Source organism: Medicago sativa, chromosome 4, assembly GCF_051527215.1.
Source record: "Medicago sativa cultivar Bolivia chromosome 4, Bolivia_mono, whole genome shotgun sequence".
Lineage (NCBI taxonomy): Eukaryota > Viridiplantae > Streptophyta > Magnoliopsida > Fabales > Fabaceae > Medicago > Medicago sativa.
In genome coordinates, this window is record NC_140752.1 from 58,228,163 (window position 1) to 58,247,492 (window position 19,330).

Here is a 19,330-nt window from a genome sequence, read left to right on the forward strand (position 1 = left end):
CACAATTTTATCGAGTAGTAAAATTATAAATCGACATGAAGTTAAAGTAATTACCAATCTAATTTTAGTTTTGATTAGCTGAAAAGAAATATTTTGGATAAAAGCAATGATTGTTTTTAGATTAAAATTCAGATATTAAAAAGCGTCGTGGGATTGAGGTTTTCATCAAAATGTTAAACCCTAGACATTCCTTATCTATTTCTCTATTCTATAATGAATTCATTTCACAGGACAAGGTGTTCTTTGGTATTTTATGTTTCCGCTCAGAATACATGATTGTATTTCAAATATAATCAAACCTATTTTCATGGTTGATTATCATTAAGACTCTTTGAGTGCAACTTTATTCACCAAGACTCACAAAATTATTCTCATGTTTTGTTTATCTTGTATTTGTTCCCATATCAAATTTCATCTCTCAGTACTTCGTTTGATATTTGAGATTAAATAACAATAACAAATTTCACCTCTCGGTACTTCGTTTGATATTTGTTATATAATTTAATAACAATGAGATTAGATTAGAAAATGAATTCTTATAAAATAGAGTCTAGAATTGGGTTGATTAGGTTTCAATCATTAAATTATTCCAACAATCCCAAAACTAGAAAAGTCTACTCACACATGATAATAGTAGACAAGGGATTAAAGATAAAGGCATGAAAGTAAATGACATAAAAGTAAATGACAATAAATGTAAAGAATAGAAAAATAAAAGACAAGAATGTAAAGAACTGAAAAATAAAGAACAAAAGCTTAGGAACAATGCAGAATTTTGATTTCAACTTTAGGATAAGTTTACACAAGTGTGTCATCATATCTTTTGCCTCATAAATGAGGTCTATTTATAGCCTAGAATCACAGACAAAACATTAATTTTTAGTAACAAGCAATAAACAATCAAATTCCAAAGGTTTTGTAACTGCTATTTTGGTACAGGAAGGGACACACGAGTCATGCTTGACCACACACGGGTCATGCTCAACTTTATGGTCTGCCCAGGAAAATGATGTGATCCATGCACAGGTCGTATGCTTGGGCGCACGAGTCGTGCCAGATTTTCTGACTTATGAAAAATCTTCCTTTTCTTCGTTATTTGATCTTGGAAATAAAAACTAACACTTTGTAGCAAAATAACTCTAAAGTAAAACTAAAATTCCACAAATTTTATTTAATTCAAAGACTAAAAACACTTTAAATTAGGACTTATCAATGGTGCGGAATGTGGATAGCCGATCCCATGGGCTCTTGATAGAGGTCTATCTGACTATGTACCTATTATGCTATGTGACCATAAAGGAATGACCGACTCCAACACAGATGGATCGTCTGGCGCTAATCATTACTATGTTGTAGTTCATGCTTAGCGTTGGTTGAGCTCACACAATATTTTTATTTTTTAAAATGAAAATGGAGGGCACAATCTTATGAGTTTTCCTCAAAAATGGTAAAGGTTTAACTCATTAGAAATAAGGGTTATATATGTTTTTGGTCCTATAAATATTTCAATGTTTTGTTTTAGTCCTCTACATATATTTCTTCGACTTTTAGTTCCTTAAAATTTTACATCACCACTTTTGGACTATGTTTTAAGTCAACTCATGTGTATCATTCGAAATTTTGAATTTTTTTCCTCAGTCATGTTTAGTGCATTATAGAATTCTCCTTTGCAAAATTTTAATTTTTTTTAAGAACGGATGGATTAAATATGAATTTTTATGTTTTTGACACTTAAAAATTTATATCTAATTCATGTTTTCTTATAATATTTTAAACATTCGTGCAAAAAATCATTCAAAATGTTGAATAATACAGATGAGTTAACTTCAATGCAGAGATCAAAAGTGGTGATGCATAGCAAAATTTTTGTAATAAAAAAAAATATAGGATACGATCAAATTACCAATCATGGTATAATAACAAGGCTATACATTCTGAAATAAAAATTACTTAACAACAAAGACAACCATAGTTTTTTTGTTCAGGTAGGTTCTTCCTCCATTGTTGCAAGCTTTAAGATAGAAGTTTGTCTTAGGTTGCTCAAGCTATTGGTAATGATAGAGAAAGAACCTAACTGGACAATAATTAGTCAAACAAAAACAAAATAAACAAACAACAAATATTTATGTATTTGGCAACAACTCATTGATCTTACTTGTTATATATGAATATGATTTGCTACCTAATTAATTAAGAAGTTAGTTAAACTATGATTTGCAATAAGAGTACATGATTTGCAAGCACTAACTGGAGATAAATGAACTTATACGTGTAAAGGTACCAATCTTTACACCCGCTCATGATTTTCAGGTACCATTCTGATTGCTAAGTCTGAGTATGTGTGTGCCTATGAGTTGTCTTAGGCTTTGTTTGCGAGTTGGGTTTTGGAGGGGAAGGGAAGGGAAGGAAAGACTTATGGAGAGGTAAACCCTTGTTTGCGAGTTTTAAAAAACAAGGGAAAGGTTTTGGGGGGTTTAGAAGGGCTTCATTTGTTCAATTTTAAAGTTCCCCCAAATTGGGGGGTTTTGGGGGGTTAAGCATACAAATTGACAATTTTGCCCTCATAATAATTCAAATTGACAATTTTAGATATAACCTAATTATTACGATCTCTTTTCAAAACGACTTTTTCTAAACAGCTTATTTATCAAAAACAACTTATTACAACATCTTTTCAAAAAACAACTTATTTATGCAAATTAGCTTTTAACGACCTCGTTTTCAAAATCAGCTTATTCAAAACAGCTTATTCATCAAAAACAGCTTATTACGACCTCTTTTTCAAAAACAACTTATTGAAAACAGCTTATTCATCCAAAACAGCTTATTACAATCTCTTTTTCAAAAACAACTTATTCAAAACAGCTTATTTATCCAAAATAGCTTATTACGACCTCTTTTCAAAAAACAACTTATTCAAAACAACTTATTTATGCAAAACAGCTTATTACCACGTCCTTTTCAAAAACAACTTATTCAAAACAACTTATTTATCCAAAACAACTTATTACAACCTCTTTTCAAAAAACAGCTTATTCAAAACAGCTTATTTATGCAAATCAGCTTTTAACGACCTCTTTTTCAAAATCAGCTTACTCAAAACAGCTTATTCATCAAAAACAGCTTATTACGACCTCTTTTTCAAAAACAACTTATTGAAAACAGCTTATTCATCCAAAACAGCTTTTTACAATCTCTTTTTCAAAAACAACTTATTCAAAACAGCTTATTTATCCAAAACAACTTATTACAACCTCTTTTCAAAAAACAGCTTATTCAAAACAGCTTATTTATGCAAATCAGCTTTTAACGACCTCTTTTTCAAAATCAGCTTACTCAAAACAGCTTATTCATCAAAAACAGCTTATTACGACCTCTTTTTCAAAAACAACTTATTGAAAACAGCTTATTCATCCAAAACAGCTTTTTACAATCTCTTTTTCAAAAACAACTTATTCAAAACAGCTTATTTATCCAAAACAACTTATTACAACCTCTTTTCAAAAAACAGCTTATTCAAAACAGCTTATTTATGCAAATCAGCTTTTAACGACCTCTTTTTCAAAATCAGCTTACTCAAAACAGCTTATTCATCAAAAACAACTTATTACGACCTCTTTTTCAAAAACAACTTATTGAAAACAGCTTATTCATCCAAAACAACTTTTTACAATCTCTTTTTCAAAAACAACTTATTCAAAACAGCTTATTTATTCAAAACAGCTTATTACCACGTCTTTTTCAAAAACAGCTTATTCAAAACAACTTATTTATGCAAATTAGCTTAATACGATCTCTTTTCAAAAAACAGCTTATTCAAAACCGTTTATTTATGCAAATCAACTTTTAACGACCTCTTTTCATAATCAGCTTGTTTATTCATCCAAAACAGCTTATGACGACCTCATTTTCAAAAACAGCTTATAAAAACAGCTTATTCATCCAAAACAGCTTATTCAAAACAACTTATTTATGCAAAGCAGCTTATTGGATGAATAAGTTGTTTTCAATAAGCTGTTTTTGAGAAAGAGGTCGTATTAAGCTATTTTGTTTAAATAAGCTGTTTTAAATAAGTTGTTTTTTAAAAAAAAGATCGTAATAAGTTGGATGAATAAGTTGTTTTCAATAAGCTGTTTTTGAGAAAGAGGTCGTATTAAGCTATTTTGTTTAAATAAGCTGTTTTGAATAATTTGTTTTTGGAAAAGAGGTCGTAATAAGTTGTTTTGCATAAATAAGTTGTTTTGAATAAGTTGTTTTTTAAAAAAAAGATCGTAATAAGCTTTTTTTTTTTTATAAATAAGCTGTTTTTTAAAAATAGATCGTAATAATTTACTTTTTATGAGATAAGTTGCTTTGAATAAATTTCAAGATAAATTACAAAGTATAACACAATGTATTGTTTTTAAGAGAAAAAAGGGGTAAAATAGTAAAATTATAACATAAGCCCTCCATTTCCTTTCCTTGTTGGTTTTTTAACTCCCAAAGAAGGGGAAGGTTTTCCCTCCTTTCTCCCTTCCCTCCCTTTCCTTCCCTTCCCCTCCTAAGCCTTTCCTTTGCTTCCCCTCAAAACTCGCAAACAAAGCCTTACTGTTGTCAAAGATATACTTCCCTACTCTCAGAGCAAAAAACAGAGGCCTTAAAACTTTTGAAATCTCTTTACTTTTCATGTAAATCTTAGGATGTGAACTATTTGGAACAAGAAGCCTTTATCTTAGAAATGAAAAAGTTCTGTCAGGTTTTATGCAGGAAAATTAGTTCACACTCCCTGATTTTATCCCTGCCTCTCTCTCAGATTGTGGTAATACATCAACCAAGCTTCTCTAGATCATATAGAAAGACTGAAGTTTTTGAAAAGACAAGATGACCAAACATCACAATTAATAAACAAAACAACATAGTTGCCACAATAATTCTGGCAAAACAATATTTAGATATGCTAAAGCACACACAACACAAGCAGTCATTATCCAGTCAAGATGTCCGACTATAGCCACACACATAGGGATATCAATTCCAATCAACTTCACATTGGAATATAACACTCCTTAATTAAAACTCACTCACTAAGCTTTGATGACTTAAATTTATTCATTGGGTAAGAACATCTCAAAAAAGAGATCTTTAACATCCTTGAAGGACTCCACATGATCTTCAATTGAATTAATATCCTGTAACACATTGAATAATTAATTTTAAGATTATAAATATAAATGATAAAATCATTAGAGTATACCGATAAGAAGATTAATATATTTAAAAAATTTAAGAGGATATAATGTACTTATTTTAAGAAAAACAGTCTTATTCTCAACCACGAACGTAATAGTGTATATATAAATTAAAGAGATATAAAGTCGTGTTGATGGTCGGACTTAATGTCTAGAAGAGTAAGAGAGGATGAAAGTTCTATCACCACCCCACAACATCATGTCAACCTTTTTCATTAAAACAGAAAGTATATAGACTCTGTATGGGTAGAAAAGAAAGTGTGTAAAATTCGTACCCATACTAGTACGGAGGATTTCTTTGACCCCTTGCGTAAACTTTTTTCTACTCTTCTTTTCTTTGAAGTGGGTGTGAAAATCTTTACCTTCTGTAACTTACTTGAGTGACTAACAATATATCGCGTAAAGTCCAACTCAGTTTTTATGTTTTGAATTCCAACAAATTCAAATGTAATGAGACTGCTTGTAAGACATGCCGGAGATATCAATGGCTCCACCCAACTCGAGTTTCCAACCTCCTTTCTTCGGGAATTAATTTCAATGTCTCTCTGCATGTAAATCAAAAATTATCATTAGAATTTGCCAACTGATATATAGCATATAAGTTAAAATGCAAGTAAAATAGTTTGAAAGAAGGTTAAATTGGTCATTCTACACAAATATAGATTGTATTGAATTAATTAATTTATTGATCTGTTTTATTTGCAAATATCTTTTGCTAGGTCTTTGCTCTTCTTGTGCCAGGTTTTGAGCTTATTATATTTTAACTTTGAAAGAAAAAAAAAAGTGCAAATATAGTTAAAAAATCATACACACCACAATTGCAAGATCCTTAAGTTTTGGTGCATTCTGTAGAAAGCTGACGAGCATATTCCAACTGCAATTCTCAGATATTTCAACCTTTAAAAATAATAAATTGTGAAAAGTGAGAAGATGTAAGTTATCAAGTTTGTCCTCCATGCCGAGAAACTGCATAACAAAGACGATAAAATGAGAATAGAATTGCATATGGGTGACTAAATTTGAAACTTGTAATTAAAAAAGGAAAATATTTATGAAACTTACATGAAAAGTGTTAGAACCAAGAGCCAATGATTTGACATTAGAAAGTCCTTTCAAGACTGTATACAAATAGTTAAAATCCGCACGTTTATAAATGAAAATAGCAGCTTCATCAAGATTGGACAAGTTTGTAAAGACATATTTTCTAGGAGCCAATGAAAAATCAAAAAGAGAAAGATCTTCAAGTGACGGGGCATTAATTTGTAGTGGATAACACTTAATAACAGAAGTAGGCATATATAAACAAAGGAATAATGTCTTCAAAAAGTGAAAAGAGGTGTTGATAGGTAATGCAAAGGTCCCAGCTAAAAAAAGTTCCTCCAAATGTGGACAACCAGATAGAAACTTATTGACATCATACTCTGCACAATCATCAAAGATAGAATACGCCACAGTTTCATGGAGATGAAGAATCTTTAGTGACGGTAAATATACATGAAAAGAAGAATTGACTGTTGGTTGAATTCTGCCCCGCAATTTTAAGACCACGAGTGACTCACACGTGGAAAGCCTACGAGGCAATAAAATTTTTTCATGGAAAAACAGATACAATTCAAGTTCCTGGACCTTGAGATCTAATGCCTTTGAAACCCACATGTGTACATCATGTGGTTGGCAGCCTTTGTCACTATGAAGACTTAGTTTTCTTATATTTTCGGTGCGTCTTAGGAGAGCAACATTTACAAATTTGATTTCTTTGGACAACAACACAGGGTCTGAAACCTCTGGTAATTGAAAGTGAAGGTTGGGAATCTTGGTGCAGATTGACTCCCATCTTGTGGAAAGAACGCATGTTCTATAAGACTCTTTTGTTGATAGGAAAGACAAAATATGACAAATCAAATCGTCTGAGAGATTGCTTAATCGATCATGTTCTTCATCAGAGCAAGCCATGACCTGAGCTGAACACCTGAGTAAAGTTATGACATGATTGAAGAGATTTCATTAGCAATAAACAGAGAGATTAACGCAATTTCAATAAAATTAGATTCCAGAAGTAACAAATCTTAGGTTGATAAATAGAAAATGATGGAAAATAGAGGAATGAATATAAGTGAAAACTGTATATAGTAGCAATGACTGGCACTGTTTTTACAAATGTTACATGAAAAATGTTACTGAAGCTGTCATAATTATAGACATGATTTCGACAAAATTACAGAAGCTGTCATAATTACTGAAGCTGTCATAACAAGAACATTAACATATGGAAACAAAATATAAAAACTATTTCAAAGCTTAAGTGATAAATCAAGACCCGAAGAGTCAGAATCAGACAGTTCTTGTTCAAAGTTGGACTTTGATTGATTAAGAATGTCATCCTCGGAAGAATTAGAAGCCACAATAATTTGCTTTTCTGTATATGAATTTGAACTTGTAGCAATATTTGTAAATGAATTTCCAAATTTCATAATAGCACCAATTTTATTATTTGAACCATGTTCGATCCTTAAAGTAGCTGCGCCGCCAATACCTAGATTTTCAACCTCATTATTACCACTTCCCATATTTCTCAATGACACAAGAGGATGGGGTGTTATCTCTTGCAACAAAGCAGAATGACTATACCCAAACCTGTGTGGGGTAACCATAGGGTTATAAGGGGGTTTTCGAATCATTGAGTCTGTGCTAACCCCATTGTTTCCATATGTTAATGTTCTTGTTATGACAGCTTCAGTAATCTTGGCAAAATATTTTGTCTCCATGTTACTTAAGCAATATGTAATAAAAAGAGTGAGAATGCACAATGATTTTATTAAGTCAGAAATTCAAAGCATGTAAATTCAAGTGCTAAGTTCCAATGACATTTTTTGGTTTATACTACAACAAGACACTTGAAAATGCAATGTATATCGATCGATCTTATAAATCATAATGAACAAGAAGCAGTGAAAATTGATCAATGAGAGAAAAAGAAGAACAGAGGTGAGCACGCACCTTTTGAGCTCGTGAGTGCAGAGTAACGGAAAGAGGTGAATGTTATTGTATTCACACTTTTCTGTAGAAACAAACAAATATTGATTAGATTAACCAAGAACAGTGCTGCAAATGTAACAACTATAGAAATTGAAGAAATTGTATGAGGAATTTTAACAAACATGTTAAGTGCATAATTAAAAAAAAAAGGGGGAAATGTGAAGATTGTGAATGATGAATGAGTTGAAACAGAAGAAATGGATTGAATCACAGAACAAGAATTACCCTATGAATGAATGAATGATTGAAGTAGAAACCCTACGAAGTTACGTTTGCGTGATTTAAGTGAGAAGATTCTAGAAACTGAACACAGAATGTTGGTTGCTTAATCGAGTGAGTGAGTGAGTGAGAGAGGGAAATGTTGAAATGTTGGAAAATATTTGTCCTATTTATATATTTTTTTTGTAGCAAATATTTTTATCTATTGTTACTTTATCTTTTTTTTATTTTTTAATGGGATTTGCTATGATACACGTACTAGTTTTTATGGACACTCTCTTTATATAATATTCGCAAGATATTTATAAAGCTCCCATTGTGGATGTTTGAATTAAATAATAATCGCAAGATATTTTTCAAAAAGAAATCTTATGGACACTCTCTTTATAAAACTCTTCCTAACATTCTTTTTCTTCCTGTATCAACACTTTTTGATCCCTGTGTTTTACAATCTTGCAATTTTGGTCTCTTATAAAAAAATAACAATTTTAACTCTTAAGTTTAACTATTTTTGCACTTTTGGTCCTCTTATTCAATTTTGACTCAGTCAACGCACATATGTGGCACCCACTTAAGTGAATATGACGCCAAATGTGTAATTTTTTAATTAAAAATAATTAAAAAAGCCACATACATTAGAGGAACTAGTGAAAAGACGGCCACATACACGTGCCCATCTTTCCGCTCTTTTTATTGTGCTAACATTTGAAAATTATGAACCGTATTTTTTTATGAATTTTGATTTTGATTAAAACTAAAAATAAATGTTTCTTGTTTACAAGTTATAACAAACTAAACTAACCATTATGATTTATTTCAATGACACCAACATATAACAAAAAAATATAATCTAAATTTTTTTTTTAATGATACCAACAACAATTTTTAGTATATAAAAAGTAGTTTAAGGGTATAATTGGGATAATGAAGAATTAAGTATAAATATACTCATCTAGTTTGTTACACTTTTTAAATGATAAAGGGAAAAAACAGACATATTATAATATATTCATATCGTGTTTTTTACATTTTTAAAGTGTTTTTTATTACATTTTATTTTCATATCGTGTTATTTTCATATCGTGTTTTTTACATTTTTAAAGTGTTTTTTACATTTTATTTTAAATTTATTCTTATCTATTTTTTTTGTGGTGGCCGGGATTCGAACCCCGAACCTTGCATATTTTTATGCATTGTCCATGCCAACTGAGCTAAGCTCACGAGGACATTCTTATCTATTTGTTACATATGTTATTTGTATTGAAAATTGAGAACATTTTTGAAAAGAAAAAGTCAACTCAAAAGAACTGAAAGTGATTGTTTTCTTTATATATAATATAGATATAGATTAAATAAATAAAAAGAAAAAAAATTCAAACACAAGAGAAGAAAAAAATGCAACTTCAAGATCTCCCCCACTTTCTCTCTCTCTATCTCCTCCTCTTTCTCCTTCCAACAACCTTTCTTTTCCAAATCTAAACCTAACTTCAATAACCACCAACCAATAATATATCTATCGATCCTTCTTGTCCTAAGTATGGTGCACCCATGGAGACACATGACCTATCGTGCAAAATATTAAAATGTTATATATTGTGAATTAAGATAGGTTCCCCCAACAACAAAATATTAAAATTAAGATAAAAGTTTAGTATGCGATAACAAAGTAAATAAATTTTATATATTGTGAATGCGAATATTTGTCTAAAAAGTTTTTTTTTTACTGAATCAAGAGTGAGGAAGACATCAAGGAGCTGTTGAGCATCCCGACTAGGTCGGCACCTCCAGGGGACTCCGATCCTCTGTCGCTCACTCATATAATATATATTAAAAATAGGGAAAATATATGTACAAGAAGGGGGACCAAACCAAAACCCTCAAAGAAAACGAAAATTACGAAAACGAAAATTAGGTAACCCAGACCAGTCCCTAAAGAAATCCCCCCAAACAAAATCGGGCATAATGTCCCACCAGACTAAATCTGTAACGATGTGACCATGACACGCGAGCTTGTCCGCGCAACCATTTCCTTCGTGGAAAATATGAGAAGAGAGAACATGCATGCCATGAGAAAAACAATTATGCCATCTATTCCTCCACCGAATCGGAACCAAGGACGGATTGGAAAAAGTCAAATGAATTTACTTGAACAAAGTAATAATTAAGAGACGGTCGTGAAATGTTTTATTCTTAAGTTTTAATTGTTGTTTCTTAATGCACACTTACTTAAAAATCAGAGTTTGACGGATTAATAGGAAGGTGTTAGTGTTTGTGTCAGAGACACACTTCCTTACTCTATCATGGAATGAATGATGCATAGCTTATATCATCAAAGGAACTAATTTATATTTGGTCTTTTCTATTTAACATTGCACGTGTTGTATGTTTGCTATAGTTATCAGAGCAAAATGCAAAGGTCTTAAATATTTTGAAATCTGTTTACTTTTTATGTAATATTAGACTGAACTATGAGAAGTATTTGGAAAAATGAAGCCTTTATATTATTCCATGAAGTGTGAATTATGCTCCAAGGTTATTTACTTGTTTTAGTATAGAATTAAAAAAGTTCTGTCATGTTGTATGCAGGAAAATCGGTTATCACTCTCTCACAGATTTTACTACTAATAGAAAATCTCATACATCAATCAAGCTTCTCACAGATTGAAATAAAAAAAGTTCTATCATGTTTTATGCAGGAAAATCGGTTCACACTCCCTGATTTCTAGTATTGCAAATCATTTAGTTCCTATTGGAACACAGTAAAAAACTGACTTTGCATAATAGTAAGAAAGCGGAACAAGGTACGCTATGATGTCGCACCAATATGTCAAGACATCTTGTCCGACATTTTGGTAGAACTTTTGTTTTAACAAAATGCAACCAACTATATATAGTCTATAAACCTAACATGTAAGGTGCCTTGAACTTTCTCATAGTTATAAGGTTGAAGAGCTCCCAAGGTCTATAAATGAATTAATTAACTTGGAAACTCTTTTACTCAATTGTTGTTTTAGCTTGACTGAGTTTCCCAAAGATCTTTGGAAGTTGGTAAGTCTTCGACATCTTGAGGAGACAACTCCTGATAAATGGTTTGGGATGTCTGAGGCATTGTCCAACAGAAGCTAAGCATGCATATGAATTTAATAGGGAAGTCACATCTTCATTAGTTGACATTGAATTGGAAAGAACACACTGTTGGTGATGCCAGTGATGAGTTGGAGAAAGATGATATAATTCTACATGACATAGGTCTGCACTCCAATTAATATCAAGGTCTTAGAAATATATGGATTTGGTGGTGTGACATTTTCTAGTTCCGCCAATTTATTTACAAATTTGGTTGAATTGAACTTATCCAATTGCAAAAGATTGCAATATTTCGAACTCTCACTGTTGCATGTCAAACGCCTCCGCATGTTTAATTTGCCTCGCCTAGAGTGCATAGTCAATGATAACAATAGTGACAACTCATCGTCATTTTGTGCGTCAGTGACAGATATAGATCTTGATAGGTTAACAAATCTCAAAGGATGGTGTAGCGAAGCAGAAATCTCAAGGGGTTGTTGTCATCAGTTTGAGAGTCTTGAAAGATTGCCTGAAGGTTAACAAATCTCAAGGGGTGGAAGATCAATAGGTTCTCTGCAGTCGACAAAGTTATCCATTTCTATTAATTTAAATTAATGAAGTTTACCTTCTTTAATAATTCCATTCGTTATCATAATGTAGATAAAATAGTTACATTTGCACATTCGTTGTACATCTTGTATTAATTCACTGTTTTGAGGTATGATTATAACTGGTAAAAGACTCGTACATTTGCATGGTCCGTTTATTTGTAGTAGATATATAAGGTTGATATTATAAGGTCAATATAATCAGCTTCCACTAAGTTAATATTAATTAACTAGTTATTCGCTCTAGCAAGTTAGTTTGTGTACTTGTCCTATATCAATATATAATATATACCAACACTGAATGGAAAAATCACTCTCTTAGCAGGTTGATAAGAGTGCTCATTCAACAGACCCCAACCAAGGATCGAACAGACAACATCAAACCAAATGGTTAAGAGAGATACAAGTCTTGAATATCATATGAAGACTTGATTGATTTCTAAGTGTTTTTATTTTTCTAAGTGTAACACAAACCACCTAATTCAATATGCAAGTCACTGTCGCAGTTTCTTTTCTTCTTTTAAATTTGACTTTTTCAATTCTTGAGCAATGTTATTTTGTTGTATCAACTTTAATTTGTTCTATAAAAAAGAATCACACCTTTTGAATCAAACTAAGATTAAGTAATTGTTGGATGCAGAGGAATGCTATATATTACAAACAACTTGTACCTACATATATTTTTGGTGTTTGACGGAAAACATGTGGTGAATGACCAATAAGATGATTTTGCATTTCTGTTGTGAGGAAACTGTTTGTTCTACCAAAGGGAAAGTCACTTACAAAAACAATATCTTAGTAACTATATTCTACTTTCTCCTATAGAGTGTTTTACCACGTATTGAGAATGGCCACAATTATAAATAAATTTCTGCAACTATCTTATATATCATTAATTGTTCCACTCTGGTCGATTGAAACATGAACTATGTGAACTATTCTAACAATACAATATTTAGATATGCTAAAGCACACACAACAAAAGCATTCAATACTATATCCACACAAGCAGTTCGAGCATACAATTTGATTTCATCGTAGAATAAACAGACACGCACGTAGGGGCATCAATTCCATTCAACTTCACATTGGAATATAACACTCCTTAACTGATGAGCTTTGAAGACTAAAATTTATTTATTGGACAAGGACAGCTCAAAAAAGAGCTGTATCAATATCAATATAAAGTAGATGAAATTGTATACTACAAATATGGAAGAACAAGACTAAACATTTACAGGCAAGTCCTACGCAGGAAAGTTTCGATTTAGAAGCATAAGTTCGTATTGGATAACAGTAAAAAAACTGACTTTGCACAACACTTTTAATCTATCAGTGTTACCACAATCTGGTTAGTACTGCTGGTACTTATCAGATGAAAGAAGAACAAAAAACATGTTTTATATCTAACATCTAACTTGCTCTTGAATGCAACAAACCAACATAAGTTTTCATAACTACATTAAAAGTGTGTAGTCTTGATTGAATCCTTAAAGGCATCCAAATGATCTTCAAATTGAATTAATATCCTGCAACAAATGTTGAATAATTAATTTTAAGATTATAAGCATAAATGATAAAATCTTTAGAGTATACTGACAAATATTAGCATGCCAACTTTTTTCATTAAAAAAGAAAGTATATAAACTCTGTATGGAAGAAAAGAAAGTGTGTAAATTTCATACCCATACTAGTACGGAGGATTTCTTCGACCCCTTGCGTAAACTTTTTTCTACTCTTCTTTTCTTTAAACTGGGTGTGAAAATCTTTACCTTCTCTAACTTACTTGAGTGACTTACAATATATCGCGTAAAGTCCAACTCAGTTTCAATGTTTTGAATTCCTTTAAATTCAAATGTAATGAGACTGGTTATAAGACACGATGGAGTTATTGGTGGCTCCACCCAACTAGAGTTTCCAACTATCTTTCTTCGGGAATTGATTTCAATTTTTCTCTGCATGTAAACCAAAAATTATCGTTAGAATTTTCCAACTGGATATATAGTAAATAGTTTCAATTATATTATTAAGTAAATAAACATAAAATTGTAAGTAAAATAGCTTAAAAGAAGGTTAAATTGGTAGGAAAATCTACCCAAATATAGATCAGATATCTATTGTTTTCAATTAATTAATTTGTTTGTCAGTTATATTTGCAAACTACATGTATCCTTTGCTAAGTCTATGCACTTCTTGTGCCAGATTTTGAGCTTATCATATTTTATCTTTTAAAAAAATAATGTGCAAATATAGTTAAAAAAAACATCATACACACCTTAATTGCAAGATACGTAAGTTTTGGAGCATTCTGCAGAAAGCTGACAAGTATATTCCAACTGCAACACTCGGATATTTCAACCGATAAAAATAATAAACTGCGAAAAGTGAGAAGATGTAAGTTGTCAAGTTTGTCCTCCATGCTGAGAAACTGCATAACAAAATAATAAAATGAGAATAAAATTGTATCTGGGTGACAAAATATGGAACTTATAATTAAAAAACAAAAGAGTTTATGAAACTTACATGAAATGTGTTAGAACCGAGAGTCAACGATTTGACATTAGAAAGTCCTTTCAAGAGTGTATGCAAACTGTTAAAATCCGGACTCTGACAAATGGAAAGACTGGCTCGATGAAGATTGGACAAGTTTGCAAACTCATATTTTCTAGGAGTCAATGAATAATCAATAATAGAAAGAACTTCGAGTGTCGGGGCATTAATTTCTACTGGAAAAATTTTAGAAAGAGAAACAGGCAAAAATAAAGAAAGGTATAATCTCTTCAATAAGTGAAAAGAGGTATTGATGGGTATTCGAAAGGTCTCATTTAAAAGAAGTTCCTCTAGATATGGACAACCAGACAGAAAATTATTGAGACCATACTCTTTTTGATCATCAAAGATAGAATATATCACAGTTGATCGGAGATGAAGAATCTTTAGTGACGGTAAATATACATGAAAAGAAGAATTGAGTGTTGGTTGAATTCTCCCCCGCAATTTTAAGACCACAAGTGACTCACAAGTGGAAAGCCTAAGCGGCAACAAGATTTTTTCATGAAGAAACAGATCCAAGTCAAGTTCCTGGACCTTCAGATCTAATGCCTTTGAAACCCACATGTGTACATCATTTGGCTGGCAGCCTTTCTCGCTCTCGAGCCTTAGTTTTCTTATATTTTCGGTGCGTCTTAGCAGAGCAAAATTTACAAATGCCTTTGAAACCCACATGTGTACCTCATGTGGTCGGCAGCCTTTCTCACTATCAAATTCAAGACTTCGTTTTCTTATATTTTCTTGGAAAACAGACTTGATTTCTTTGGACAACACAGGGTCTGAAATCTCTGGTAATTCAAAGTGAAGGTTGGGAATCTTGGTGCAGATTGACTCCCATCTTGTGGATAGAACACATGTTCTATAAGACTCTTTTGTTGATAGGAAAGACAGAATATGACAAATCAAATCGTCTGGGAGATTGCTTAATCGATCATGTTCTTCATCAGAGCACGCCATGACCTAATCTGAAAAGCGGAGTAAAGTTATGACAAGATTGACGAGATTTCATTAGCAATAAGATTAACACAATTTCACTAAATTTAATTCCAAAAGTAACAAATCTTAGAAATAGGTACAACATTATCGATGAATAGAAAACTATGGAGAATAGAGGAATGAATATAAGTGAAAACTGTATATTGTTCTTTGACCGGGCAATGTTTTTACAAATGTTACAAGAAAAATGTTACTGAAGCTGTCATAATTATAGACATAATTTCGACAAAGGGAAACTTGCAAGATGTAATAAAAAGAGACAGAATGCACAATGATTTTATTAAGTCAGAAATTCAAAATAGAACCTGAAACTTCTACATCATGTTGCGCATGTAAATTAAACTGCTAAATTCCAATGACATTTTTTGGTTTATATTACAACAAGACACTTGAAAATGCAATGTACATTGATCTTATAAATCATAACAAACAATATATAATAACTTAAAATCAAACTATAAATTGGTCAAAATTTGTAGAAGAACAATAAAAAAACGACAAACAGAAACCCTAAAATCATATGATCAATTGGGCTAAAAAAATTCATAAACTCAAATAAGAAGCAGTGAAAATTGAATTGAAAAACAATAAGAGAAAAAGGATAACAATGGTGAGCTCGTACGCACCTTCAGAGTAACGGAAAGAGGTGAACGTTGTTTGTTGTATTCCCGCTTTTCTGTAGAATCAAACAAATATTGATTAGAAAGCAAGAATATTGCTGTAAATGTAACAAAAAACAAAGTTTCTGAATCAGAATTTGAAGAAACTCTATGAGGACTTTTAACAAACATGTTAAGTGCATAATAAAAAAACAGGGAATGTGAAGAATGTGTGATGATGAATCAGTTCAACCAAAAGAAATGGATTGAATCAGAGAAAATGAAATGAGAATTACCTTACGAATGAAGTAGAAACCCCAAGAAATTGTGTTTGATCCGAGAAATTGGAAGCAGAGAATGTTAAGAATTGTTGAAGAGATGAGAAACGTTTAGAATGAGTGAGTGAAATGTTGTAAACTCATTTGATTAAAAAATCTGTTTGATAACTGTTACTTTCTCACCCAGCTTATTTAATGAGTTTATAATCTATCATTCTTTATCTCAATTTTATCTTTGCAATTTTTATTGAATAGATTAAATATTAATTAAATGCACATTTTTATGTCATTTCATTTATAAGTTACTTCAACTACTAATTTTATCAATCATTAAGCTTATCCCCTCTATCAGGGTGACACTTTGGTGACATTAATGACACCATGCCATTAGATCAAGGCCACACATTGTCCCAAGTGTGTGTGTGTGATGTGTGTGTTGGGTGTCATCAATGGCCAGGATTTAATGGCACGGTGCCATTAATGGCACCCAAGTATTGTCCCCCTCTATCAGCTATAAACTAATACATAAGTCATATGTTATAAATGCATCCATCATAAGCGAGCTTATCAACAATCCGAACTTTTTTACCAAATAGAGTTATAAAACAAAAAATCATGCCTCACAATGTGAGTGTTTGTAAGTAATCAATCACCCTAAAATTGCAAAAACTTTCTACATCTATAAAAAAAACTTTTTTACCCGATTGAAATTTAAGAAATGTATAAAAAAACTTGAAATTGTAAAATGTCATGTCAGTTTACTCCTTGTTAGTTTTCTCTATCTAACACGCTAACGTGGTTGTTAACTGTCTACATGGCATTGTTAGGCGGTCGGAAAGCTTATGTCACTAGTACGGGTAATTACCTTCTTTTTTTAAAAAATATTTCTAAATTGTTTTTTCATTAGTAACATTTGTGTATATCATAATATCTTATAACCCTATGTGTAAATTTTCCCTCAACTTTAACATTGTAAATTGCACTCTAAACCATAAGTCGATATCAAAACAAGTACTTAAATACATAAGAACTCTAAAAAATATATAACTACCAAAAATTTAAACAAGTGGCCCAGGGAAGCATGGACAAGGTAGGAAAGAAATTCCAGCTCAAAGAGCTCTTAAAAAAATATTTACATTTACCTCCCTCCGAAGAAATTAATGGGGCTCGAATTTGGTACATTCCAAGACCTGTTTTTTTACGACTAGACAAAACCTTTAAAGTTCAGTTACAATAGTTTTTTTTTTTTTTGTGGTGTCCAGGGTTCGAAAGGGTTCGAACCCCGAACCTAATTTATATTCCTCCTTATACTTCCAATCCAAATATAACCATGATTTCACCACAATCACTAATTTTCTTGACAACATAATGTGTAAGAGTGTAACAAAACCTTGGAAAAAATTGTCACATTTTGAGAGTAAATCAAAATGGAAAAACAAGTATGCAACTATACATGGACAAAGTATTTCAAATAACTTTATCATTTATATTTTGCATAACATTCACTCGATCATCTTGCTTCAAAGTATTTCAAATAACTTGATCTGTTCATATAAGTAGGCTGCAAACTGAAAATAAGTTAGGAAATATATCATTCATCTTTCCTTGCTGAATTAGTTCCCAAATACCAAACGTTGTAGCCAAAGCAAACAATAAAAAGCTTATTGTATTTATGGGACATTTGTTTCATGGATGAGAAATTCATTCCTATGAATAACTTTCCTAAGATGATATATGGGTAGCACAACTTTATTATTGGAAGATATCTGAGATTCCCTCTTTTTCATGGTAGAGTCAAGAATGTTGATTTTTATTTTATCCTTGATCGAATTAATAGCAGCCTAGCAGGTTGGAAGGGAAAGCTTTTGAGCAGGGCAGGTAAAGTAACTTTTGAGCAAGGCTATGTTAGATACATTTTTTAATCATAGAAATTATCTTTTATTGAAGGCAGAAACGCTTACAACAAACAATTACACACATTATAGATAATATATAATTCACACTTAACCTAAGGACACAATTACTATCCAAGAGATTCGAGAGTCTTGGTATCTCCCTCCAAGAATTCGAGAGCTTGGTCTCTCCCACCCATAACCAATCAGAAATGTCCCATAATGAATTTCTAATTTCCTTTCTCTGTTTATTCCTAAAAAAAACTTACCGTGGGACATTTGTTTCATGGATGAGAAATTCATTCCTATGAATAACCTTCCTAAGTTGATATCTGGGTAACACAACTTTAATTTGGGGAAAAAAAAAAGTAATACATGAACCCACTAAACAACCACAATTAGTCAAAACATATGGTCAAGGGTGTAGAAATTTTAAGTTGTTGAGAATATACGATATTTTGGTTTTGTTAAAGTTGTGCATAACAAGTGAAATATTGTTTCATGTCAAAGCATTTTGAGTGTAAAAGCTAATTGTTATGAAAAATAATTTAACAAATGTTGCCTTGATTCAGATTGTCGCTTATTGAAAAAGACTTATGAAAGAAAAAAAATTAAATCTAATTTCAATTAATAGACGATCATGAAATGATTTATTCTAAAGTTTTAGTTGTTGTCACAGATACACTTCCTTACTCTCATGGAATGAATGATACGCAACTTATATCATCTTAAACATATGAGGTACCGTGAGGTTTGGTCTTACTCTTTCAGAACGAAAAACAGCGGCCTTAAATCTTTTGAAATCTCTTTACTTTTCATGTAATCTATGCAAGAAAACATGTAATCTCACACCCTGAC

At 31.5% G+C, this 19,330-nt stretch overlaps 4 protein-coding genes across 8 annotated transcripts in view; all 4 read right to left on the bottom strand.

Annotated features, from left to right (window-relative positions):
- The window catches only part of LOC146930205 (FBD-associated F-box protein At2g26860-like), a 36,099-nt gene that overhangs the window by 12,305 nt on the left and 4,464 nt on the right, over positions 1-19,330 (bottom strand). The window lies entirely within an intron of this gene.
- LOC146930206 (F-box protein At4g22280-like) lies at positions 4,800-8,783 on the bottom strand. 3 transcript variants are annotated; one of them, XM_085701828.1, is made up of 6 exons: positions 8,490-8,783; positions 8,226-8,286; positions 6,291-7,197; positions 6,042-6,194; positions 5,591-5,773; positions 4,800-5,168 (listed from the first exon to the last, which is right to left on the bottom strand). In XM_085701828.1, the coding sequence occupies exons 3-6, from the start codon at positions 7,179-7,181 to the stop codon at positions 5,085-5,087; spliced, it is 1,311 nt and encodes a 436-aa protein (XP_085557954.1). In that variant the 5' UTR covers positions 7,182-7,197; positions 8,226-8,286; positions 8,490-8,783; the 3' UTR covers positions 4,800-5,084. The 3 variants fall into 3 exon arrangements, with proteins under 3 accessions (XP_085557954.1, XP_085557953.1, XP_085557952.1); XM_085701827.1 differs by having other exon boundaries at positions 5,504-5,773; positions 6,042-6,125; positions 8,490-8,780; XM_085701826.1 differs by having other exon boundaries at positions 5,504-5,773; positions 8,490-8,776.
- On the bottom strand, positions 7,520-7,993 carry LOC146930207 (uncharacterized). Its single transcript, XM_085707510.1, has one exon. It carries the CDS (start codon positions 7,991-7,993, stop codon positions 7,520-7,522), a length of 474 nt encoding a protein of 157 aa, XP_085563636.1.
- LOC146930208 (F-box protein At4g22280-like) lies at positions 13,315-16,926 on the bottom strand. The gene is made up of 6 exons (XM_085701825.1): positions 16,599-16,926; positions 16,330-16,379; positions 14,681-15,672; positions 14,433-14,585; positions 13,843-14,112; positions 13,315-13,686 (listed from the first exon to the last, which is right to left on the bottom strand). Exons 3-6 carry the CDS (start codon positions 15,662-15,664, stop codon positions 13,669-13,671), a joined length of 1,425 nt encoding a protein of 474 aa, XP_085557951.1. The 5' UTR covers positions 15,665-15,672; positions 16,330-16,379; positions 16,599-16,926; the 3' UTR covers positions 13,315-13,668.